Source organism: Gastrolobium bilobum, unplaced genomic scaffold (genome assembly GCF_033153095.1).
Source record: "Gastrolobium bilobum isolate Gb01-03AN ecotype WA unplaced genomic scaffold, APGP_CSIRO_Gbil_v1 utg15403, whole genome shotgun sequence".
Classification (NCBI taxonomy): Eukaryota; Viridiplantae; Streptophyta; class Magnoliopsida; order Fabales; family Fabaceae; genus Gastrolobium; species Gastrolobium bilobum.
Window position 1 is genome coordinate 448099 of NW_026898870.1, and position 27617 is coordinate 475715.

Genomic DNA, 27617 nt, shown 5'->3' on the forward strand with positions numbered 1-27617 from the left:
TAACCGTAAGAGAATGCCAATACACAATAATAAAAAAATAGAGTTAAAAAAGTAGGGTTAATGATTTAGTGACATAAAAATATATTATCAATGGAAAAAATATTTATCTTTTTAAAGGATGATCATTTTAGTTAAAACGAGTGTTTTTCATTGTCCATCTCTTTTAAAAAACTGTAATTTTAACTAAAATAACATAATTTCATGTCTTTTAAAAAAATAAATACTAATATTATTATTTATTATAATAATATATTAGGCCAGTTCAAACCTCATTAAAATAGTTTATACTTGTTGGCTAAACAAATTTTTTTTAAAACTTAAACTCGTTCTATTTATTAAATCAAGTTTAAAGCAAACCAAATTTTGGCCCACTCAGCCCATTTACACATAGGTTGGTGTTGTCAGCTCACATTGTTAGAAAGTGGTTTATGGTTGAAGGAGCGAAGAGGCAGATGCACTCTCTCTCACCCTAGAATTGAATCGAATCCAATGTGATCGTGTGAGTCTAAGATCTTCAAAACCATAACACTATAACGAGAATGGTAAGAGGATTGCTCAAGTAGCTCGTCTCACGCTCCTTATCTGTCGCCGGCAAATGGTAGCACCACCAGCTCCGCCGCCTCAACATCCACGAGTACTAGTTTCTCTCTCTCTCTCATCGTTATCGATCTTATTACAAATCAAGTTCAAGTTTCGCCGAATCTATTACTTCTTCATTTTAGATTCCCCACGAGTCTCCATCCTTAGAAGAATCATCATCCATATCGTCAACACTCTCCATAGCCCCCGCAATATCCTCCTGTGAAATGACCCCCGTAGGCCCTGAATGTGGTGATTGGAGGAAATTCGTTGAGTATGTCTGCGGTGTGGCCATGACAGGGGCATCAAACAGTGGTCTGTAAACTCGTCAAGACCGTGATCCGAATGTGAACTAGACTGGCCTGGAAACACGTGGCGTATGTGCTGGAAATCTCTCCTGCGGCATGGACTGTCCACTGCTATGGCCTGGAAACGAATGATATGTCTGCGGCGGAAATCCCCGCTGTGGCATGGATGGGGCTGAAAACCAAGATGGGTATTGCGATGGTGGGAATCCCTGCTGACCACTATTGGATGTGCTTGGGACATACTGTGGCGGCCACCAGTACTGCTGCGATGGCCCACATGGGTACCCCGATGCATAAAACATCCCCAAGGGATGGGGAGGAAGAGACTGCAAAATCACCCGCCGATCTGCATCAGGCGGAGTCTGATAACGTAGAGGTAACCCTCGTGGCGTGCACATTGGCTACAATGCTCAGGACGGGGAGGCTCCACTGTCTAAACAATGGCGGACAGGGGTGCAGGCTCTCCAGGGTCTGTCAATCTACCGAACTCATAGAAGGCAGATAGAGCTTGAACCGCCTCCTGGTATATCTGACGGTAGGAGAACGAATCCCTCGCCTCGTCTGATGACATATGGACAACCATCTCCATACAATCAATCTGCGTTTCATAAATAAGCCAAATATGTTAAATTAGTCAATCAACGTTATAAACAATTAAAACAGAAATAACATGAAAACCAAATTCCTACCACATGCGAATGAATCGCCGATCTCTGGGTCATCCACCGATGAGTATGCTGGAAATACCACTGAATGTAAGTACTATTCACCGACAGATGGTCGTCCGATGTGTCTGGCTGAACCCCCTGAACAACGAGGGCGTCCCCCAAATGCCACTGCGCAATGTATAGACCGTGACGGTTCCTCCAATCCACATCACCCTTACCGGTAAGGGTGACGGTCAGCAGCTAAGAACATGATAAAGGATCACTAGGGATCGGCTGAAGCAAACCAAACTGTCGGAGAACTCTATTCGGCTGATGGTACACAATAATCTGGTAGTGTATGAGTGGACATACAACTAACCATTTGCGGGACTTGTCAGCCGTAGGCGGATGTGTAGGGAATCCATGGTATGACCTCCACCGTATCCTGCGTCTAGGCATAATGTCGATGTGGTGACGATAACGTCTGATGTGTGTAAACGATCTGTCTCGCCGTATACACATTAAATCTGCAAAGGAAATGACCGAACAATATTAACAATGTATAAAGTAGACAACTATACATGTAGCAATAAAAACTGTATTACAATCACATCAGGGAAACCAGGCGAGATAGTCGAGAAACGCGTCTATGCCCATAACTGTAGTTACAGAGCATATCCTCCCATGTCGGATCGTTTCGGCTCTGTGACCTTGCACAACTCCTTGTACAAGGATGCAAGTACGGTCGAACCCTAAGAAAATGTCCCTGTCCGCTGGAAATTGTCCAGAAATAATAAATATCGTGCTGGTACAAAGCTGGATGTAGTCTCGACGAACAACATCCCCCCTAGGATGCGCATGATCAACACATGTGTGTATCTCATGCGGCCAACTTCAGTGCTAGCATGCTCAGCGTAATGCTGAAAACGCTCTCAAAGAAAGCTGAGGGATAACTGGTTCTTATGAAAATCCTGATGCCGCACTGGCTCAACTCCTAATAAATCTGTAATCATCTGCTTAAAAGGATGGCCTCCAGCACGGCCACATATAACCTCACCATCTGTGGCAATCCCAGGAGATGGTGTACATCCTCTAAGGTTATTGTAACCTCACCCATAGGCATGTGAAATGTGCGCGTCTCCGGCTGCCATCTCTCAACAAGAGCCGATATAAGTGAATGATCAATCTGTTTCCAAAGCAGTAATTACTTATTAAAATTGAAAACATAATTGAACTATAATCGCAACATAACAAGGTGATCGTGTGTAGCGGCGTGTCTGACATTAAGCACACGATCATGTACATTTGGGTCCTTAGATATGTTCCACACATGAATGGAAATGTGCAACGTGAGGAGAGAACGGTTGGAAGGACCAGGGTCGATCACACTCTGGTGTGGGTCCTGCTGCTCCTTGGATCTATTTATAGAAAAAATTATATTACAGTTACATCATTATAGATAAATAAACAATTAATATACATAAGTAATTAATTAATTAAATATTAAATATTAACTTTAACAATATTAATATACATAGCTTCTAACCTACGGTCTAACAAAATTAATAATTCTTCTAACCTAAGTTGTCTACCTATAAATAAATAATATGACACAATTAATATTATTAATAATGCATAATCAAAAAAATTATTAAATACAAACTTTAAAAACATTAATATAAAATTCTTCTAACCTAAGTTTTAAACCTATATATAAATAATATGAAACAATTAATATTATTAAATTACATAATTAAAAAATTATTAAATACTAACTTTAACAACATTAATATAAAATCTTTTTAACCTAAGTTTTCAACCTATAAATAAATAATATGGCACAATTAATATTACTAAATAATGCATAATTAAAAAATTATTAAATACTAACTTTAACAACATTAGTATAAAATTCTTCTATCCTAAGTTTTCTACCTATAAATAAGATCAAACAATTAAAATTATTAAATAATGCATAAATAATATATAAATATAAAATACTAAACCTAATAACATTAATATACAAATTCTATCCTATTGTCTCAATAATAAAATTAATCTTCTAACCTAAGGTTTCATCTTATAAATAAGTAATATCAAATAACTAATACTAAAAAACTGCAAAAAAAATAATATTTAAATTACTAACCTTGCTATTGTAGAGAGAGATAGAGAATGAGAGAGAAAAAGGAAAGAGTGAGAGTTAGAGTGAGAGGGAGAGAAATTTGAGGTGGGGGGAATGGGGGGAGGGGGTTTATATAGACAAGGGATGGGTAGCCGTTGCACCAAGTTCGTTACCCACTCCAGCGAACTTGATGCATGTCAGACACGTGGCCTACTAGCTATTACACGTAGTTCGTTGCCTATTGCAGCAAACTTTGTTGCATGTCTGCCATGTGGCATGGCAGATGGAGTGTGCAGGTGCATTTATTGCAACGTAGTTCGCTACTCCCAGTAGCGAACTTGATGTCCATCAGAAACGTGCCATTTAGCAAACCAAGTTCGCTGAGCACTGTAGCGAACTTACACGCGTGGCATATTGAAAAATAACACTGTTCGCGTGACATTTGGATAAATAAGTACGTGAACAGTGGCATTTTGGTCACTGTTCCTCCATTTTTGATTAAAAAAAGAAATTAATAATAATAAATTGTCTTTGTGTGTTGAAGCTATTAGTGGAAACAAATTAGGATCAATGATTGATTATAATGTTGTATCAAATATTACTCATAAAAAGAGTAATAATGTTTAAGCTATTAGTGGAAACAAACTAGGATCAATGATTGATTGTAATTCTGTATCAAATATTACTCATAAAAAGAGTAATAAATCACTTGATATCTTAGATTATGGACAAAATAACCTGGCCCAATTATTGTATCATCTCCTATTTATATTAACGGGAACCTCCCTCCTTGATCATAATTAAGAGGGGGAGAAACATCATGTGCCATGTAGATGACATACACATCATGTGACCTCAAAATATACATATACATCTACAATCCTAGATGAGATGCTGTAATACCCCTTATTTTTATTAAAATAATAATAATAATAATAAACTATAAATTAGTAGTAATAATATATATATATATATATATATATAAATTTTATGGTGATAGATAACAAAGTATAATATTAATTTTACATTTGATAAAATTATTTTGTGCGATATATGTGCGATATGAGTGCTATTGGAAAACAATTTTGATACTTTGTAATAATCTATATTATTTTTAATAAAATAATATTAATATGTATATATATATATATATTAGATGATAAATTATGATTAATAGATTTATTAGTTGTTTGATGATTTATGCATTAATGTTTGATTGGTAAAGTTTGATTAGTAATTTGATTAGATATAATGAGTCAATCATGAGTCAGCCTTGAGTTAGCAAATAAGTTAGTTATATTCTAAGAAATTAAGAATAAAAAAAAAATGTATGAAGCCAATATCCAAGCCAGATACATCGATGAAGAATAAGGAAATAAATGCACGAAACCCATATCTGAGCCCAAAACTTCAAATATAAATAGAGGCGAGCCCATATCCACAACATGGACACAATGAATCACCCAATCAATCAATGAATTGGAAGGCAAGGAAACTCACAAACCAAGCTTGAATTTTTGAAAATATCATAGTATGCCCAAATGACGATCTAAGCTCATTTCTACCGATTAAATCATCATTTGAACAACTTTTCCAAAGGAACTAAGCCTCGATCGCCTTCTAGACTATCCCATCATACATGAACATTCATGAAATGGAACCCTAACATACCCAACATCACAAAACTCAAGGAAAGTGGGATTTCTTACCATGGATAGCTTTTGAATCACTTATGGAGTAGATTCCAAGCTTTAAATCAACCAATGGGTCGCTCCAAGTCCACCAATCTCAAGTTAGGGCACCACTTTCCTCTTCTTTTTTCTCTCAATGCAGGACTTTTTGGTAGATTATAGATTAGGAGTTGTATTTGCCTCACAATTCCAAGCAAAATTAGTCCAAGAATCAAGAGATTTGGTTGAGAAATGGAAGAGTTAGGTTTTGGAATTCAATGGCTATGGCTTCTCTCCCTCTCTCTCGGTGTTGGCTACACAAAGAAGAAGAAAGAAAATGAAGGAGGTATTCTATTTTTTAACACTTACATAGTTTAAGTTATTTCCATCGGGTAAAAACTTATCTATCTAGTTAGCTCGTTCTCTTTCAAACTTTACCCAAAGTCTAAAATATTTTTGTAGGAACATTTCTAATTTTACTTTTACATTTTGGGTACTTTTGTCTACACACATTTTTACCCTATAATTTTCGCTGATTGCACTTTTTACCTAAAAAATGACCCTAATTTATTTAATTAGATATTTTACTTCTTTCAACCTACTAATACATGCTTAATTACATGTAATTTACTAATTAATCAGGTTAGGGCTATTATAGTCACCCCATCTTTTAGCAATTTTGTCCGCAAAATCAAGAACATGCATATCCTTAAACTCAGAATATTGCCGGAGAAACTCGTCCTCTCGCTCCCAAGTGGACTCTTCAGGTGTCTTTCCTTCCCATTGAACTTTCACCATAGGAATAGACTTATTTCTCAGCTTCTTCTCATCTCTTTCGAGTATTTTCAGTGGCCCGACGAGAGTTTTCTCTTCTTATGTAACATCCTGAGCGCTGACGAGGGCGGGGAGTGATCACCGGTGCGAAAGGGCACAGACAAGGAGCGACTCCTGGCAGGCTTCCAGCAGGGGTTACATGAATGACTCGAATCGACACCCGAAAGAGAGAAATTTCAAAGACTATGCAGGTATGAGACTGCACAGTTGGGAATACTTTATAAGAATTAAGTGGTACTACCTATACTAACAAGATGCATCTACTTTTTGATAGCCCGAAATGGAAGAACTTCATAGTTAAGCGTGCTTGACTTGGAGCAATTCTGGAATTGATGACCTCCTGGAAAGTTTTTCCCAGGAAGTGTGTGAGTGAGGATAAAGCACGCTGAAAAATCTCATGTTAGTATGTGAGGATAGTCATTGATTCTTGAAGCGGCCGAGTATTACAAAAAGGATGCATTACAGTCTATATGAGCAAAAATGGTTAATATTATTTTCTCGTTACAAATTAATTCTAATTCATTACTATGAAACACCAATCATGTTCCCACTAATGTACAAGTTTTATGAGCATGATGTACACATGACGTGCTCCCTTCAATAATATCTTTTGAGCAAGATTTATTGAAACATGCAGTTTTCATCTACAGAGAATTGCAATTCAAGCATAGCTCATCAAGCTTATATATATATTTGCTAACGTTTGCTCTAAAGACGCACACTAAGGAATAAAAATAGTATTTTTTTTGGCAAACTAAAAATAGTATTTAGTACTCTACTATTACTTGAAGAAAAATATCTAATATTTTATGGAATTTTAAGATATTAAATACTTTTTTTATTTAATATTTTTATTAAATATTATCATTTGACACCAAGAATTTAAAGACAGTGGTGAATTACATGATTTCTAATACCACCATTTGACCCTGTTGATGTGAAATAAAAGACAAATTATTGTACCAAAAAATAAGGACATAAATTACCAAGTGGGTGAGGAGCTCCTATCTGATCTGAACTAATAGTTCAGCATTCTATATACAAAGATAGAAGTCAAGTGGGGATGAGAGCTAAAATCTGGGTCTTAATTCTTCCCATGCACATTTGAATTTCTCTGTAAATAGGAAGGTTTCGAGGACAGCATGGATGCAGGCTGGTAACGGCAGAATCTAATATTTGAGCCACATCAGCTGGAGGGTATTGCCGTTCAGTACAAGTCTGCAAGTTAAAGAATATTAGTTAATTTTGGTTAATAAGATTTGTTCAATAATGCAAACCAACGTATGCTGTATTTGCTGTATTCTCAAGATGGGGGAGGGGGACAAAAACATCATGATAAACGTCTCCTAAAGTTGAAAGGCAAGATGAAAACACAAAACCCAATTAGACGTGCAGCTCATAATTATTGGGGCCATTACTTAAAGAGTATGACAAAGAACACATTTTTACTTTTACAATCACATAGGGGATTCACCTGGATCATGATTAATGTAGCAACACATGAAGTGATGAGCTCTGATGGAATTTCAATATCAGCTTTATCAGAATCGTTATGCTGTTTTGGACCAGATGCATCATTAAGTAAAGGGTCTGATGCACAGCAAGTTGACCGATTATGATGATAAAAACTGCCATTCACTTGCTCCTGGGACCTGATCATAGGCAACCTAGACTTGAAAGCCAACTGCTGATGATCAATAGAATCCAACGCCTGTCCAATCCTCGTGAAAGCATCTTCACCTTCCTTTGTCAAAGACAATGCCTGAATTATTGCATCAAAAGGTGCCAAGAGTTAAGAAGGTTAGGGCTTGAGATAATACTTGAATGATGTTCCAATGTATATAGTGTTCCACTACAGTCCAGAGCGACCATTTCATCTGATTTATGTCCATTTTGATCTTTTTAAGAATGTGGCTAAACAACAATACATCATTACTTGTAACTAGGTAATACTGGATCAAGAACAATGAGAACTACTTGCTAGGATAAAAGAATATTAAAATGCTCTCCAATCACCCAATGTAGAGAGAAAACAAGAAGGGTAAAAACCATTTTATGTATAGTATACAATGACTCCAATCCATACCTGAAATGCAGCATCCACCATTGCATGTGCCCTTAGCCTGGATCCTTTAATAATGTCAATGACAGTTGACCCTAACTCTTGTGCTAGAGAATTATCCAACATACTAGGAAGGTTGTCGTGAACACTGAAACTTGTCTGGGGCTTCATCCATGGTGGCAGGGAGTTTCCTGTGTAAGTATTGCGTTGCCTCAAGCGAAGCATAGCATCAGAAACCTGAAAATGATAACAAATCAAATTTTGCTTAAGGTTAATGCAGAATTTTGTAATGAAAGAAATAATCCATGGAAGCCACATGCCTGTCCACTGGCTTCCTTTAGCTCTACAAGTACCGTGGCGTAATGCTTCTTGAAAGCCTCAGAATCTTTAAAGCACTCTATGTCATTTTGATTTTCCAATATGTCACTACTTGCATTTCTAAGCTCCATTAATAATGTCTCCTGTAAGAGCAAACTAAAAAGTTAGCAAGACCACCAATAACCAAGGTAAAGTTACATATAAAGATAGATGAATCCAATTATGCATTTAGAAAGTACCTACATGAAAAGGGTGCATGAAAATGGAAAGTAAAACAATATCCAAAAGTACTGCACAAAAAGTATCAATTATGTGCATAAAAACCTTTTTATCTAGAGCACGCTTTAGTTCAGAAAGTGCATGAATATCAGCTTCCTTAGCTTTATGGTGTGTCACTTTACACGGTTGAGCACAAACTGCTGGTTGTGTGCAGAGGTTATCAATAGTAGCAGCCTTTGTTTGGGCAACGACATAGTTAACATCCCCCTGCAAGATTTTAATGAAACTATGAAATAAAAAGTAATTCTTAGAGAACATAATGTTCTGTGTTTCTAACATCAACATTTCATCAGTGGCAGTGGAAATCAGGATATTATTAAGGATAGAGAATTCTGAGGTGTAGTATTTGTGCATTGATACTATTTATTGATAAGCAATCTAACCTTTCCTTCCTTTACTAAAGCACTTGAAGAGGGGTGTACCTTCATAGGTGAAGCATGTATTTCGCACCCCCCAAAACTTGAATTTCCATTAATCTGTGGCTCTTTAATCATAAAAGAGCCTTTTCTGGCACCAATCTGCCTCCTCATAGCTTCTGGCATATTATCTAATCGATTCACAGGCATGCAATCAATGTCCTGAACCAAAAATTTCACTCATTAAAAACAAGAAAATGTGAAAACCAGTTTCAGATTTCACAATATCAAGTTAATTTTCTTCCATTGGGAGGAAAAAAATACTAAGCCTTAGATTGTTTATTTACAGGATGTGGCACATAAAGATTGTTTTTGCTTATATAGTTCACAAATATCAAGTCAATGTCCTTCAACTGGGAGATAAAATTTAATAGATTGTTTAGGAAGGCTGGACCCCACACTCACTAGCCGGGTTTAATAGGGAGTGGTTTTGGTTTGGTTTAGGAAGGCTGGAAGGGGAGCCTTGGTGCAATGGTTGGAATTATCACAACGTAACCCATAGGTTTGAGTTGTGCAATCAGCCTCTTCCGAATGCAACATAAGGCTGCCCCTATTACAGATGCACATAGTAGTTCTGACACTTCCCGTAGACGCCGTACATAGAAGGAGCTTTATAACATCAAGCAGCCTTTTTTATTATATATTACAGCATGTTGCATATAAAGATTTTTATATATACTGGTGAAGATGGTTTTGGTCTTAGATTTGAAACCATCTCTTGAAAAATGGTATTCATATTTAGCATGATAAGAAATCATATTACCTTGACAAATTCAACCCCTAATTCAGGACAGTCAAACTGAATCCTGCACTTGTCATGGTCAACTGTAAGCACACTACCATCATGAATCTGTCTTGTTTTTGGGTACATAGCAATTACTCGCTGTCCAACAAATAATGGTTTAGCTAAATCTGTTGGAAGTCCATCCTTGATGCCAGTTCGCATTTCAGTGTAATGTTTCCTCACTGTTTCCCGATACAGTTCAAGTTTTTGTCTTTCTTTATTTAGAAAATGTTTAGAAAACCTGCGAGGTTTGCCAAGGGAACTGCACCAACAAGTGAATGCAATATTGCAATGTCAAATAGGTCCTTCACGATTACATATTATACCTTTCACAATGTTCAGCTGTAGACCATAGTAACCACAGTTGAATTTCATACCTTTTTATAACACTCCATTCAACACGAGTTAGCCTTGGGATATCCCCTAGTCCAACATGATTTAAATACTCCTCAAACTCCATTTTGGCAAAAAATGGATAATCAATTGCGCTATAAAACCATTCAAAAGTAAACCATCTACGAAACAATTTAGATGACAAGCAACTAGAAACCTTTTCCTGCAAGTTACAAAGGAAATTATTTTATTTTATTAAAAAAAAATTCCTTAAAGCCTCTCAAAGTTTGAGAACGAAGAACAATTTAAATTATGAAAAACCCTGTACCTTTAGGCTAGAGTACTTATTAGGTTGACTTTTCAATATGTTCTCGGAAGACTTCTCTCTAGACATGAATGTTCTTTGTGAAATCATCTTACGTCTACTTCTTTTTTTAGTTGGTAAACCAACTTCATTCAAAAGGGGAACTTCTGCAGTTGATACTGTCAAATCTTTCTGATCACTACACAGGGAACTCTCTGATGATCTGACCTTCTTCAATTGTTTTGGTAGCAGAAAAACCTGACCAATGTGTTTTCCTTTGATCACTGGTTTGTTCTCATCATCTACAGCCTACAGGGCATGCGCAACATTTTTCATAAGTACATTATAAATACGTCCCAAACATCTTTTAAGGATCGGAGAAGATAAAACAACTTAACTTCTATGACAATTGGCAATATGATATAATGTCAAATAAAAAGACCTGGACTGGCATCTAGCTTCACATTATTGTGATTTCATGTGAGTGTATTCTATTATTTATCAGTGAATTTCTTCCAGTGCCTATCTGTACCTATCTATCAATATAAATATAGTGAGCATATCATATAAAGATGCTGTATTGATTATGAGAGGAATCTGATCTTATGACATCTACTAAATTAAGCAATGACAGTAAGGTGTTGTAAACAGGTGCACAAGCAAAGAATAGAGAGAAGAGAAATAGACATTGAACTTAATATGGTTCAACCTATAGTAAACTATAGGCTTACATCATCAGGCGAAAGAGAGAAAATTCACTATTATCGACTATGGCCACTTAACACTTAAACCCTGATTGCAATACACCCAAACACCCACTATGACTGAGATTTACAATATTTCAAGAACTAACTACTGATTTTACAATATGTAGGTGGTAGTTGCGGCCATGGGCATATCAGCATGATCCCCCTGCTTCCACCATATATCCTTGAAAATTCCTTGCCAAGTCACACTGCAATCTTTTCAGGTTGGATCACACACCCAGCTATGCCCAAAATAAAATACAATGCCCCTTCGTAACATAAGGATAACAGAAGTTAAGATGAATTTTTATTTGATCTAGTGACAACTTATGTGGTGTTTTAATCAAGAGTTCTAGAGTCTAGACCATCCATTGCAGACCCATATCCTATCAACTCCCACAGTAAAGCACTTCTCCCATATGAAGCCTTCCTCATGTCTTATGTGTGAGGAGGAGGGGGCACAAAGCACTTGTGCCCTTAAAGTATGGGCAGTAAATAAGCATTTAAACTCCCATAAAAAGAATAAACCAACCAAATTTTGATGCCAAGCAGTGTTGTAAAAACGTAGTGTCGAAACGTAAAAACGGACCGTGTCTACGTTTTTATGACCAAAATCGAGTCAAAACGGTAGTTGAAACGGGTTTTGAGTCGAAACGGTTCAAACGTAGTGTCGAAACGTAGAAACGGTTCAAACGTAGTGTCGAAATGTAATATGATTTTTTTTTTTGCATAGTTCAAATATATATATATATATAGGGGAGGGTTCTTTTGACCCAGAGTAAGACTTATAAGTCTTACTCCTCATCTTAACCGTTGATGGACGAAAAGCAACGGTTGTCATTTGTAATATAATTAATAATTAATTAATTAATATGACTTCCTAAACTATAACCATTGGATGGACGGAAATCAAGAGCTGAGATGAGGAGTAAGATTTATAAATCTTACTATGGAGTCAAATGATCTCTCTCCATATATATAACACGTAATAATAAAAAAAATTATATATATTTTTAGTCATTAATTAGCTTAAATTTAATAACTTATATAATTAATACATTAAAATTATTCTATATAAATTAAAATTGACATTCTTATAAAATAAACATGTTTGTGGGTTTTGGTATTATATATGTTGGATATATATTTTATTTTTAATACGTTAGTAAACTCTTACGTTTTGTTTACGTTTTGCGATTTTACGTTTTTGCTCACTCCTACCGTTTTTACATAGACTCTACGTTTTAACAACATTGATGCCAAGTTAAAACAGACTAATCAGTTTGCCAAATAGAACCATAGTTACATCTAAATATAGTTTAAAACTTTTGCAAACTTTTAAATCAGATAGAAGACATAATTCCTGGAACTATTTTTTTTAATTGATAAGATTATCTATACTACTCATTCCACCCTTTGTCACTGGAAGAGTCTTAGATAATTCTGAAGGGGAAAATAATATTCACATAACAATAAAACTTGATTCACTTCGGCAGAGATTTCTACACACAGAAACATATACATTCCAGGGATAATAAAAATAAAAAATTTGCATACCTCATTATTCAAGGGATTACTTGGAGTAGAATCAAGCTTTGCATTTGCAACCTGCAACAGAATAAAAGCTTCCTTCATTAATTGAGTAGCTGCAAATATCATTGAATTGACAAATTCTAGATCAGACAGCAGAGATGAAATAACATTTATTGGATCAAAATAATAATTGAGGAAGTGACAAGAAAGATACTAAGATGACTACATTACATTGTTCCACAAGATATAATAAGCATTTGAAGTCAAATGACCTTTCTAATTAGTATTCTGATATTTATAAGGCAATACTATCATTAATAAATACAACAACAAAAGAATAAAACAAAAAGGATAAATTCAACCCAACATTTTTGAATGCCCTGATTGCTGTTTAAGAACTCATGATTCACAATTATCCGGAATTATCCTCTTAGCTATAAGGCACGATACTTCAAAAAAGGAGCCATGTTTAACAAGGGAAAGTTGTGTTAGACACCATGAGACACTTCAAGAAAACACCTAGATACTCTAAATTTTGCTGTATTGCCATGAAATGTCATGTGTCCATGTGAGTTTCCATGCTTCATAGCTTCTTAGTATCAAGCAAAAGACAAGGGGAGTGAGACCTAGTAATTAAAAGATAATAAGCAAGGATCGAACACTAAACCATTTGGTCACAGAGGCTCTAATACTATTTCATGAATCAATTCTCCTAAAAACTTAAGCTGCTAGGTGAAGGCACGTGAATAGTTCTTATATTTATATTTCTAACATCATGATCATGCATCGTCATCACATCACTCCTAAAAATTTAAACTTTCTTATTTCCATTTGTAAAACCATATGACTAGCATATATCTTATATAATTTTGTACAATAATTAGCCCTGAAAAAAAGATTATGTTAAAGAATGATTATGCGTATAATCAATTTTTACAAAATCAAATATGAAAAATTGTTTGTTTGGATATGCGTAACAACTCTAACTCAGAATTCAAACTCCAACATAGAAATGAACAACTTGTATTGATTCAAACAAAAAATGAACAGTTCAACTATCACCAGTGTTTGATGAAATGGAAATTACAAAGATTAAACAAGTAACAAGAACAATGGATGGAAAACAGAATCCCTACGAGAGCTTCTAGTCCCTCCTTTCACCCCTTCCTCTAGATACCAACATATCCATTTTCCCTAACAGACTTGACCTCCTTGGCTGAGTCAGCATGTGAATGTAATTCTCGACACCTCTGCCTAAGGTAGACTTGCATTTTAGGAGGGGATGTATCAATATGTTAATCCGTAAATGATTTTAAGACTCTGGACTCTATAAAAAGAATCACTTTCATATATTAAATTACCAAATGACATATGGAATGATTGGTATTATTTGATTAAGGGTAAAATTGTATTTATCTGAAAAAAATTTAAAATAATCTAAAATAATCATTTTCAGGAATAATTTAGAAAAATGAAAGAGAGCTAGAATTTTTTGCCAAAATGATGTAGCATCTTGGATGGGTGAGCAGTCCCAGCCACTTTATTCTATCAAACAACCACCCTTGAATTCTGTCAAATTATGGCTATTCTATTTTGTCTGTGTAGCATTACCCATTATTTTAATGCCCAAAATTGAGCTAATTCTAAAAATCAGTTATAGTTTATAAAAATGTTGCAACAGCTTTTTGGTATTGATATGATCCTAGCTTTAAGGGTGCATGTGAGGAAACTTTGTAGGGGAATAATCATTCTGTTGACTCAGCAAATCAGTTGCAACCCAATACAACTAACTCTAACAGAATGGGTGGCATAAGAGGTAAGGTAAGGGTGGTTAATTAGGGAAGGTGTGGGGCCGGATGGAGGCCTCTGGAATCTGGTTTGGACCTTGTACTTGGGAGAGTGTAGAGCCTCTCTAATTGCTCTACATTATTCATTTCCATTTTGCTTGTAATTTCCTTCATTTCAGTCAATTTACTGTTTCTTGTAATCAGTTGTCCATTATCTGTAATGTTGAGTTTAATACCATTTATACAAGCTCTGTTTCTCATTTGAACCATTATTTGTGTTGTGTAATTTGTTGTTATTGATTGGGTCTGTTAGAAATAATATTAATTTATTATTATTAGAATAGTCTAGATTGTGGGCTTGGCCCATTAGGTCATCCCATTAGGTCTTTTAGTCTCTATAAATAGAGAGCCTCCTTGTACAGACTAACACACTTGAATATACAATATATTTCAGATTCAATTTGGTATCAGAGCTCTCGATCTGAGGGCTCTGCTTCCGCATATATATCTTTTCATTTCTTTTTACTGCCGTGCATCATACCGGCAACCATCCTTTCACACCTAACCCTTATTTAGTCACAAATTTCTTGTCCTCAACCTCGTATCATCAGGAAAAAGATCGTCAGCCTCCGTTCATCGCCGGAAACCGTCACAAAACCACCGTCCGCCACTGTTCACCGCCGTCAGACTGCTTTTCCGGCGACTTTTCCGACCAACCACCACGCGATCAGGAGCGGCTCAGGGAGGCGACTCTGTCTGTCCAAGCCGCGTGTTGATCGGAGCATCCACGCGCCGCCACGCGCCGGTGGAAGTCTCCAGCGGCCGAACCACTGTTCCGGCGCGTGAGCCACCGTCCGGCCACCGTTCCAGGCCGGACCACCACCATCTTGCTCGCCTCCTCACCCTCTTTCCAGATCTGGTCTCCGTTCGTTGTGGGTCCCATCCGTTTGAAAGATATCAGTGAAAAACCCGCTGTTTGGACACTTTTGTGCAACGTTTTTGCGCGATTTCTTGCTTTCTTGTAGTTTTTTGCTATTTTCTGGTCATCTCCTTTTATTTTGTGATGGAGGGCTCAAATAATGCGTCCAAAAACATGACCGGTATCATCTCCGGTACTACCTCATCTCCATTCTTTTCTCGGGCCAGTGATTCCAATTGGAACAGTGGACGCGGTCGCAGACGCGGCCGCAGACGGAGGCCTCGTTGCAATTATTGCCAGAATCTTGGGCATTTTGAAGAACGCTGCTATAGGAAGTACCCTCATTTGAAGCCACCGTCTGCCAAATTTGCTCAAACTGATGTTACGCCACCTTCAACTGGATTAATAACTCTTTCAAGTGCCGACTATGAGGCACTTCTCAAGAAGGTTTATTCTCAGCATCCTACTCAAGACACTGGTAATCATGTTGCTTGTTTTTATCAATCATCTCTTGGACCCTGGATAATAGACTCAGGTGCTACTCATCATCTTTGTGGTAATAACCTACCCCCTGTCACTCTTGCTGATGGCACTAAGGCTCCTGCTCGTGGAATTGGGGAAGCCAACCCAACTCCCCTTTTAACTTTGAGTTCTGTTTATTATATACCTGGCATTCCTTTTAATTTAATCTCTATTAGCCAGTTGATTCATTCTCTTTCATGTACTATTATTACCTTCTCTAAACAATCCTTTTCTATGCAGGATTCGGGTACGGGGAAGACGATTGGAGCAGGCGTTGAGTCACGAGGTCTCTACTATCTGATTGCACCACTTTCTCCAGTAGCTTGTTCTCTCACAGAGTCTCCTGAGCTAATTCACAGTCGTCTGGGTCATCCAAACCTCTCCAAGCTTCAGCATATGGTTCCCTTTTTATCCAATCTTAATTCTTTAAACTGTCATTCTTGTCAGCAAGGAAAACACACTCGCTCCTCCTTTGCTAATAGAGTCAATAAAAAAGCTTATGCTCCTTTTTCTATTGTTCATTCTGATATTTGGGGTCCGAGTCGAACACCGTCTGTTTTGGGTTTTCAGTATTTTGTCACCTTTATTGATGATTTCTCCCGTTGCACTTGGGTTTATTTAATGAAAAATCGTTTTGAGTTATTTTCAGTTTATCAAAAGTTTTGTGCAGAAATAAAAACTCAAGTTGGTGCTTCTATTCAAATCTTGCGCAGTGATAATGCAAAAGAGTATGTGTCTCTTGAATTTTCTAAATTTCTGGATACACAAGGGACGATACACCAGACTACCTGTCCCCACACTCCACAACAAAATGGAGTCGCTGAACGTAAAAATAGACATCTAGTTGAAACTGCACGTACCCTTCTCATTCATATGAACGTCCCACTCCGTTTTTGGGCAAATGCTATTATCACCTCATGTTTCCTTATCAACCGCATGCCCTCTTCTGTGCTAAATAATGATGTTCCCCACAGTATTTTGTTTTCCGGAGCACCTTCTTATCCTCTGCCTTTACATATTTTTGGCTGTACTTGTTTTGTTCATGATCTTACTCCAGGTAAAGACAAGTTGACATCCAAGGCCTTCAAATGTATTTTCCTTGGGTATACACGTTTTCAAAAAGGGTATCGTTGCTATTCTCCTGATCTCAAGCGTTATATCGTTTCTGCTGATGTCACTTTCCTTGATCAACAGCCTTTTCACTCTACTCCGTCTCCAGTGTCCCAAATTGATCAGGTCCTTCCTGTTCCTTTTCTTGACTTGTCTTTACCAGCTGCAGGTGACCCTATTCCAGAGGAGCAACCAATTACCTCCATACCTGCAGATCGTCCTCTCCTCACATACCAGCGTCGTCAGCCTGCACCTCCTCCGACTTTGCCTCTTGATGACTCATCGCCCTTTCCCGTCGGCTCTTCTCATCCGGATCCTCCATCAGAGACTCCTCCCATTGCCCTTCGGAAAGGTATTTGATCCACTCGAAATCCTCATCCCCTTTATTCTTTCTTGAGTTATGACAGACTTTCTTCACAACATTTTACTTTTGTTTCTAGTCTCTCTTCTGTTTCCATCCCTAAAACCACAGGTGAAGCACTATCTCATCCAGGGTGGCGCCAGGCGATGCTTGATGAAATGCAGGCACTTCACTCCAATGGCACTTGGGATCTTGTTCGTGCTCCTCCCGGGAAGTCTGTTGTTGGTTGTCGATGGGTGTTCACAGTTAAAGTTGGTCCTGATGGCACTGTTGATCGCCTAAAAGCTCGCTTAGTGGCCAAGGGATACACACAGATCTTTGGTCTTGATTATGGAGATACCTTTTTCTCCTGTTGCTAAGATGGCTTCTGTTCGCCTGTTTCTTGCCCTTGCCGCCATTCATCACTGGCCCCTTCTCCAACTTGATATTAAGAATGCTTTTCTACATGGTGACTTACAGGAGGAAGTTTATATGGAGCAACCACCAGGTTTTGTTGCTCAGGGGGGGAGTTCTGGAATGATATGTAAACTTCGAAAATCTTTATATGGCCTGAAGCAATCTCCTCGGGCCTGGTTTAGCCGCTTTAGTTCAGTTGTTGAATCCTTTGGATTAATCAGAAGCAAAGCCGATCATTCTGTCTTTTACCGGCATAGCTCTTCTGGCCAGTGCGTTTATCTCCTGGTCTGTGTTGATGACATTATCATTACAGGCAGTGATCAGACCGGGATTGATCAGTTGAAAGAGCATTTATTCAATCAATTTCAGACCAAAGATCTTGGCAGACTTCGATATTTCTTGGGGATCGAAGTTGCACAGTCTAGGCGGGGCATTTCCATCTGTCAGAGGAAGTATGCACTGGATATCCTAGATGAGACTGGCATGTTAGGCTGTAAACCCATTGATACACCTATGGACCCCAATGTTAAGTTATTACCAGGACAGGGGGAGCCACTGCCAGATCCTAGTCGCTACCGCCGACTGTTGGAAAATTGAATTATCATACTGTGACAAGGCCAGATATCTCCTTCGCAGTGAGTGTTGCAAGTCAATTTCTTGATTCTCCCTGTGACTCCCATTGGGATGCAGTTACTAGAATTCTCCGATATATTAAAAAGGCGCCAGGAAGAGGTTTATTATATACAAATAAAGGGAGTTCAGAGATCTCTAGTTATTCAGATGCTGACTGGGCAGGTTCTCCTTCAGATAGACGATCCACCTCAGGGTATTGTGTTCTCTTCGGAGGAAATTTGATCTCTTGGAAGAGTAAGAAGCAAACTGTGGTCGCCAGATCCAGTGCGGAGGCAGAATATCGGGCAATGGCAAATGCAACCTGTGAGCTCATCTGGCTGAGTCAATTGCTGAAGGAACTCCATCTCTGTGAACAAAGGCCTATGAAGCTCATTTGTGACAACCAAGCCGCTTTGCATATATCCTCTAACCCAGTCTTTCATGAGAGGACCAAGCATATAGAAATTGACTGTCATTTTGTTAGAGAAAAGATCCAGTCAAGGGAGATCGAGACAGCATTTGTCAATTCCAATGATCAACTTGCGGATGTATTCACTAAAGCTCTTAGAGGTCCCCGAATAGATAATATTTGTAACAAACTGGGAGCTTTTGATATATACGCACCAGCTTGAGGGGGAGTGTTAGAAATAATATTAATTTATTATTATTAGAATAGTCTAGATTGTGGGCTTGGCCCATTAGGTCATCCCATTAGGTCTTTTAGTCTCTATAAATAGAGAGCCTCCTTGTACAGACTAACACACTTGAATATACAATATATTTTAGATTCAATTGGGTCTTTATCAGTTATTAACCCAATTATTTGGTCATTGCATGAGAAAATGCTTTTTTGAGTAAAAAGCTGTATTTGAGAAATAATTAAGCAAAACCAAATGCACTCACAATGTAAAATCTATATGATAAAGCATTAAAAGAATAAACTGTATTTACCTTTGAAACCACAGACTTGCGTTTTCTTTTACATGTTCTATCAGCAAAAGGAGACTGCTCTTTTGATTTAGAGATAACATTAGTATCATTTGCCGATTCCTTTCCGAGTTTAGATTTTTTGGAGGTTGAAGCCTCAACTCCAGGGCCCACACGGAGTTTCAGTTTATATTTCTTATGGCTTGTTGATGTAGCTTCAGGCAAAGCAGACTTATCATCTTCATCAACGGTGTCTAGATGGACAAGAAAAGAGAAGAGGAAGGGGGAGGGGGGGAGGAGTTGAGTAATATGGATTAGACTGATATAGAAGAGAAGAGAGTTTTGCAAAATCCCAGTGACGACTAAGCAACAAACACGAATGGCAGCAGTAACAAGGAGATTCTAGTTCTGGCCATTTAAGTTGAATAAGCAAAAATTTCAGCTCAAATAATATTAAATAAGATTTTAAAAGTGCAATTAATCATATGTCAATGAAGTTGGACCAAAATGAGGCAAATAAATCTCAACTATGTAGTTTTGTTAAATGTGAAAGCACTACAAATTGGAAAATCTTCCAATTTGGCTACTGCTCTCTCTCTCTCTCTCTCTCTCTCTCTCTCTCTCTCTCTCTCTCTCTCTCTCTCTCTCTCTCTCTCTCTCTCTCTCTCTCTCTCTCTGTGTGTGTGTGTGTGTGTGTGCGCGTGTGCAGTAGCGGATCCAGAAAAATAACAAAGGGTGGGCACTCAATAAGGTCTGGTCTTGAACGTGATTTACGAGCAGCTGCCGGCTGGCTCGATCTGGTTTAGATCTAGATCTAGATTAGGTTTGGATAATGAAAGTGGAGGAGAAAAAAAACTCACATGAAAATAAATTAGAAGGAGGGAAATTAAAGGTGTAGGATATTGTAACAACCAACTAGGGTTACTACCAATCAATTTCACTGTTAGATCGATTAGTTGATCCAACGGTTATATTTATTTTCATCTTTATAGGGTTATGATCCCCATATTTAATGTAAAAGCGTTAAATATAGAAAATCATAACCATACAAAGATGAAAATAAATATAACCGTTGGATCAGCATAATCGTTCTAACGATAAAATTGAAAATTGATTGGTAGTAACATTTGTAGTAACCTAATTGATTGTTATAATATTCTACCCCAAAATTAAACTGGAAAAACTTGAATTTTAAGAAAAAAATATTTTTATTTTTACATCATATTTAAGGGTGGGCACTTGCCCCCCTTCTCCCCTAAGTGGATCCGCCTCTGTGTGTGTGTGCCCATGTCTCTTACAGTTACACTAAAAAATATATCAATGACTTTATTCTTACCAGATTCTACTGTAGATATTGGCATCATTAGAGACAGATCAGCCAAAGTCTGCAAAGCATCCAAGGAGGGCGTTTCATCTGTTGGATGAAGTTATTAAATATAGTCACTTAAGAGAGATGTGGAAGAAAAGGGAAAATCAATTTTACAGAAGTACAACCATTCACCTTGCCCCAAGGCTACGGGAGAAAAAGGAACCAAAAGCTGCACAAACAATTTCCATAGATATGTGTAGTGACAGAATTACCTTTAAAGAAGAGTTTCTTGCTTCTGTTTCTGTGACTTTTTAGAGAGAATTGCTCAAGTTTTTCATTAGTAACCTCAATATCAACCTTTTCCTTCAAAGAACTAGAACTAGGTCCTTCTTCAGTGCCACTGCATGCTTCTCCACCATCATCAAGCTGATGATTTCCAACATTTTCCACTCTCTCTTTCTTTCTGTAATTTTTTTTCCCCTTCTGAAGAACTTCAACGGTGCCTATGTCTTCCATATCCATCAAGGAACTAGTATCTTTAGCATTTTCGCCATTTTCAGCTCCCCTGCTTTCTATACTACCTTCCAAGAACTCTTCATCCGGAGAAGCATCACGAAACTTGGCACGAGCTGTCTCAGATTTTTGGTGCTGGTTGACAAATTATAAAATAATTAAACATTTTAAACTACAATGTGTCAAACACAAGCAAGTCATCCACAAAGATTTCCCTGAGATCGTGTTTGAATGTTGATGCTTATTCAACACAAATTCATCTTTCCAAGCAATAATATAGCCAACAGATACAAGATAACGTCAGAAAAAGTCGGTGAACAGTTAAATACCATTTTTCCCCATCTCTGAACAGGAGAGGACTTTTGCTCTGCTCTTCTATGCAGTGTTTGAGAAACTTGGGGAGAGCCCCCTCTTTGTGCAGCCTCAGTTAATGCCAAAGCGGCAACATGTGCAACTTCATCATCATTTGTATCAACAGTTGACTTCAGGCTTCTTTTATTAGGTGAAACAAAATTTTCCCCATCATCTTTTTTATAAGGGTAGTAAACTGGGACGCGAGGTGTCCTTTTCCCAACAGCATGCGGCTGAATACCTAATTCATTCAATAACCGTCAATATTCCTTTTCCCACTTAAGAATACTTTACATATTATGAAAAATCTACTTCCATGTATATAAGCAAAACTCGAAATTCAGAATAATCAATAGTGTTACTCATATTTCAGTAAATGAGGTTCAATGAAGTTGAAGGAAGGTATCCTACCTGCACATTTTATGTTAATAAAAATGCATTGGAAGGGAGGGGTAATTCAAGAAAGTGTAATTTTATCACTGCTACTATTTAATTTCAAAATTTTAACCACAAGGAATTTTCACAGATAGGAAAGCAAATCCTAACGAAGGCAAATGATATATGAAGAGCATTTTCAAATACCACACTATGTTGAGAAAGTATTGCATAAACATAATTTTCAGCATATCAAATTCTCTTGATGATGGCACTTGACATCAGCTGAACCACAACCTTATGAAGGTGATAATTACATTTATTCTAACTGAAAAAAAAAAAAAAAAACTTGAAGATAACTGGCACATGATTTAACATATTGCATAATTACAATTTCTAAACTTCCTCTTTTCTCATATAAATAAGGTACCAAAAGCTTATGACGGTAGGTGAAAACTCCTGGACGATTTTTATATTTACACACTCTCACACAAGAGACTTTTGGGTTTGAAGTGTAGACAATGTACAAGCCATTTTATGATGTGCAAATTCAATTATTTAAACGACGGGGACAACAAGGAACGAACTCTTGACCGCTATTGTAGAAGCTATGATACCATATCAAAGATCGATTCTCCTAAAAGCTTAAGTTGTTAGGTAAAACTTTGAAAGCTCATGTATGGTATTTATATTTAACAGTTGGTACTCTACCACTAGAAGAATGAAGTCCAAACACTTAAAATAAATTTTTCATAAGAATCTTTCCAGGAATTTTTCTGTAATAGGAATGAACTTTGTCAGCTTAACTTCCATTTCCTACATAACTACTACTTTACAATTTCAGGGATTTAAAACAGAATAACTTCTGTCATCCAGGGGAAAAAAAACAATTTGTGGAAAGGCAAACACAATTACTTCATGAGGAAAAAACAGAGAGGGAGTGGGACTATGATGGGTATTTTACCATCAAAGCGTCTCTTCTTCAATAGAGAGAGGCAACCATCACTGGAAGCAATTGACTGAGACTGGACAGGATCTTTGGAGACACTAAGCTGAACTTTTTCACGCTTTCGTTTCACAGGTTTTCGAGATCCTGGTGCATCATTGCTCTCCCTTTCACTCTCACTCCCTTCCTGTCAATTTCCCGTCAAGAAAATTACAAATCAGAAATACATACTCAAAAACAATAAAACATATCATGAGCAGAAAATAGCAAAGTAAAGAACTCAGCATTTCTAAACATCAATCTGTCTCAACAAACATAAAGAGATATGCAAATCCAAATGTAAGCAGGAACTATATCATTTGCAATGTCATCATAGTCGCTGAGGAAAAAGGGATAGAAATATTACACTATAAGGAAGTCATGGTCAATAACGAGAATAGATTTTGAATTTGGGTTTTAACAGAACAGTTTCACTCTTCTTTCTGAAAATATTTTGCTTTTCTAAAAGGGATTTTCACACCACAAGTTGTTTACAAATTTTGTCAAATAAAAAAAAAAATACCAAACAGGAATTAGCTGTGACCTTACCAACACATTATAGTGATCTGTCATCATTGCAATGAGACCAACAACAGAAGCAGTCCCCTCTGGCAGAGAAAGGTATGCCTGTAAATTACAACTTGAAATCTCAATGACACTTAAAAGAAAAAAATCTAAACAACATTAATAAGTCAGTTCATGATAACTAGAAGGAAAAAAATAGTACGTAAACAAGGACTTAAATTTGCTAACTTACTGAGACATATAGAGAAATATGTGGATTTATAGGGGCATAATCATTACAATTTGGTGAACTGACAGCCCTGGCTTAATATCCAATAATGTCCCATTTTAAAAAATAAATAAATAAATAAAAAAGGTAGAAGGAGATCGGGAAAAGGAAGAGGAAGAAAGAAGTCTGAGCTTCCATAGGTAGAAACTGACCATCAATATATCAATTTGTAAAAAAATGTCATCTATATTTTCTTAGCTATATATCAGCTATGAAAAAAATGCAAGCACACAAACAATACCTAATTTCTTAAACTAAAGATAGAATACATACAATAAGCCTCATGACACATAGCTACAGACTAAGTTACTGTAGTATTGATTTACCCGATTCATATTGTAAAGAGCTTCCACCATTTCAATGGATCTATTACGTACAGTGGCAGCCACCTGGAAATCCAAATAAATCAATAACAATGGAGAATCGTACCAATAACTCTACTGACAATGATGATGATAATGATAGCAAGAAGAAATAACAAGTCAAATTGTCCTTAAATTTCGAAATGAGCAAGCAGGATGATGAGAGAAAATAACAGCATAACTAAAGCACACCTTCTTCCAGTCTTTCCCGTAATTCCTGTATGCTTCATAAAACCGCTCTAGTTCCTCCTTGCTCCACTGAGATCCCAATTTATCAGACAACTTTTTCTTCTATGTAAAGGGCACACATCAACCAGGAATCAAAAATTGGAGGCTTAAACATGAGATGAAATAATGTTCATGTTCAGTGCATGTACTGTAATGGACAGGAATCAATTAAAGTTATGTATGAAGTATGATGCATGGATACTCCAAAACTGGTAACGTATCTGTTTTGCATCTGTATCAGACACTCGTATAATGCACCATTTGCATTTTTGGCATATCCATAATTAACTTTTTGTTTTATAAATACCCACCACCCTCAAAGTCCTATTATTAAAAAATCTAAGATAAAAATTCAAGTCCCACTCACTAACTCCCTCCCTCAAAGCATAATCTGACTCTTGCGGTCTTGTTTTCTTCAAAATTATGACACAAAATAACAAACTTTCATAAATAAATATGTATTTAATGTCATTTATTGAGCCATACCTGTATCTTAACTTTTTTAAAAATTTATTGTATTCGTATATCGTATCATATTGTACCGGATACTTGTATTCATACCCGTGCAACGTAGTTTACAAGATATGAACACTTATACAATGAAATGCACTAATACTAGAAACAATATTATACAAAACCAAAGAACTACCACTTTAACTCCTTTAAAAACTATTACAACAGTACGTAACCGAGCAGGACAGAGTGCTGTATTCAATTTAATGCTGTCCTATTGCTTCCAGCTACAAAACTATTATGACAATATGTTACCAAGTAAGACATACCCGTTGCTTGTTTTTATTTGAGTTAACTCCATCTTTCTCTGGAGAAACCTCATTTGAACTTGAAAACCGCTTATTAACACTTCTAGATTTCCTCGTAGGTGCCATTGATCTTTTATATATCTGAACAAAGTAAAGATAGTCTCAATCAACGATATTAGCTCAGTTAAACTTATCTAGTGAACTGATCAACAATGCATGATAGAATCATAAAACACATAAATTTCTCTTGAGGAATATATCATTAACATGGAGGCTAAGGTCAATGCAAGTTCCTTCAGCTTTCATTATTCCACCCTTCCCGCACAAGTTAAAAAGTCCAATCGTTAACATTACCTTGCATGCCTTTCACTTATATAGCTGTTTGAATTATAAAGATAAAAACACACGCAGACACAAGATCCCACAAGAAGTAAAACAATTAGAGGCCAAAAGTTCAACTGCATCATAGCAGGAATTCTCAATATAACCGAAACGTTGAAAACACAAAGATGGTTTCTCATATTGCTATTCTTTTATTTAAGATAGAAAAGGTGTATACATCCAAAACAAATAAATAAATAACAGTTATAACCCCACCCCCACCCCCGAGAACCCTAAACAAAAATACATAAATTAAATAGTAAGTATCAGTTAAGTCTTCAAAATTAGTACAAGACTTAGCGATGCCCCTGAAACACTTCCAAACTAACAAGATAAACAGCAAATTTAAGTCGTTGCAAGATAAACATAACCAGAACATCTTCGAAGCAGAACTTCTCATAATCACATCGTGTTTAGCTACTGACTTCTTAGCTGCACAACATCCGAATCATCCAGAAAAAAGAAAAAAGAAAAAAACGTAAATCCTTCCCCTCTCACCCACCTCAAAATTATTTAAAAAGAAAAAGAAAAAGAAAACAATGAAAAGGAACGCCGATTCAAATGCACAATGAGAAACAAATTTCAGAATCAGTCAACTAACAAGAACCAGCATCAACTGGCTTTATATATATATATATATTAAAAGAAATACGAACAAAAACAACAAGAATATGAGGAAAAGCCAGAAAGAGGGAACAAAACAAGGACAATTAACAAAAGATGACGCAAATATTTGTTTTCTGTTTCGAATTCAAACCCTAGATTACAGATCGGACAGTGAAACAGCTTCTGTGGCTCTCACCGCTTGTAGGGCTTATCCGATTCCCGCAGAAGCACGAGAAGAAGAGGAGAGAGAAGTGGCAGGGTTTAGAGCGAGAGAAAGAGAGAAATAGAAAAAGAAAGGGGTTGCCGCGAAACTTGAATATAAAGGTGTGCAAGCCAATGAGATTTTTGTGTGTTCTTATGGCAGTGCGCATCAACGACGACGACGGTCGAGGAGGGAGAATACGGATTTGTATTACCCCATCAATTACCGAACACGTCAATGCCTCGCGCCAATCAACGGCCCACGTTCTGCGCCTCCTTGGGGATTTGAACTTTTCGTTGTACTGGATTATGTTTGAAATTTTGTAAGAGAATCTTGCAAATATTTCCCCAATATTTTCGTAATGTTAATATAACCCCCGGAGAAACTTGCTACCTGCAATAAAACTTTGCATTTTTGGTTTTCATTTGACTTAAGATTTCAGTTGTTACATTATTTGAATTATTTTTAAGTCATGATTAGCATAAAAAAGAATATGTACTTTATCTTCTAATCTAATTAAATATTATCATATTATTAAAAAATTAAAATAATCTTCTACTTAAAATGCTAAACTCTTTTCACATAAATACACATATTTTAATAATCTTTCACTTGTCCAATCGCTTACAATTTTTAACTTAATTAGAACTGATTGAAGTAATGTAAAAAAAATGATTGAAGTATGTTAATTATTCTTTTAAAAATCCCTTTAATGCCAAATAGTTTTTTTATAATTAATTCATTTAATCTTTTAAAATAATATAAATAATATATATATATATATATATATATATATATATATATATATATATATATATATTCTGTTAAAATTGTGAGGAAACAAGTAGAATGAATGACGATTTTTACATTTTGAATCGATTAATTATCAAATAATTAAAGCTGAAGACTTTATTTTTAAGAAAACAATACTTAAGGTGTGTATTACAACTAATCCTAAAAAAAATAAATTAATTTCGATTCCCCATAATAGAAATAGATAGAAATTTCGTTTGGTAAAACAGATTTATTTTTTGTTCCTAAGATGAACCAATTTAATTTTGTGCTGGGTCATAGATAATTTTTTTTTCTTTTTTGTTCCCGTGCATAAAATGAAAAACACGTGTCTCTTTCAATCACTCTTCACCACTATTATCACCACAGGCACCAAACGCCACCATC

At 36.5% G+C, this 27617-nt stretch overlaps 2 protein-coding genes across 4 annotated transcripts; both read right to left on the minus strand.

The window, feature by feature from the left end:
* Positions 1 to 931: 931 nt before the first annotated feature.
* On the minus strand, positions 932 to 1285 carry LOC133284915 (uncharacterized). The gene has a single exon (XM_061482049.1). The coding sequence runs from the start codon at positions 1283 to 1285 to the stop codon at positions 932 to 934; it is 354 nt and encodes a 117-aa protein (XP_061338033.1).
* Positions 1286 to 7085: 5800 nt separating this feature from the next.
* LOC133284885 (protein ALWAYS EARLY 2-like) lies at positions 7086 to 26508 on the minus strand. 3 transcript variants are annotated; one of them, XM_061482012.1, is made up of 20 exons: positions 26433 to 26508; positions 25271 to 25390; positions 24453 to 24551; positions 24225 to 24287; positions 23655 to 23732; positions 23085 to 23253; positions 21724 to 21986; positions 21154 to 21529; positions 20909 to 20986; positions 19597 to 19826; positions 12963 to 13013; positions 10684 to 10968; positions 10400 to 10578; positions 10002 to 10284; positions 9245 to 9400; positions 8868 to 9029; positions 8579 to 8686; positions 8250 to 8462; positions 7638 to 7925; positions 7086 to 7381 (listed from the first exon to the last, which is right to left on the minus strand). In XM_061482012.1, the coding sequence occupies exons 2-20, from the start codon at positions 25373 to 25375 to the stop codon at positions 7217 to 7219; spliced, it is 3351 nt and encodes a 1116-aa protein (XP_061337996.1). In that variant the 5' UTR covers positions 25376 to 25390; positions 26433 to 26508; the 3' UTR covers positions 7086 to 7216. The 3 variants fall into 3 exon arrangements, with proteins under 3 accessions (XP_061337996.1, XP_061337994.1, XP_061337995.1); XM_061482010.1 differs by having other exon boundaries at positions 8546 to 8686; XM_061482011.1 differs by lacking the exon at positions 26433 to 26508 and adding an exon at positions 26388 to 26432 and having other exon boundaries at positions 8546 to 8686.
* Positions 26509 to 27617: the final 1109 nt, after the last annotated feature.

Coding starts and splice junctions, on each gene's coding strand:
- LOC133284915 (XM_061482049.1), bottom strand. CDS start 1,285: ATGTGCACGCCACGAGGGTTACCTCTACGTTATCAGACTCCGCCTGAT.
- LOC133284885 (XM_061482010.1), bottom strand. CDS start 25,375: ATGGCACCTACGAGGAAATCTAGAAGTGTTAATAAGCGGTTTTCAAGT. Junction 10,969..12,962: donor GTAATCCCTTGAATAATGAG/GTATGCAAATTT, acceptor CATGCCCTGTAG/GCTGTAGATGATGAGAACAA. Junction 8,687..8,867: donor AGCGTGCTCTAGATAAAAAG/GTTTTTATGCAC, acceptor TTGCTCTTACAG/GAGACATTATTAATGGAGCT.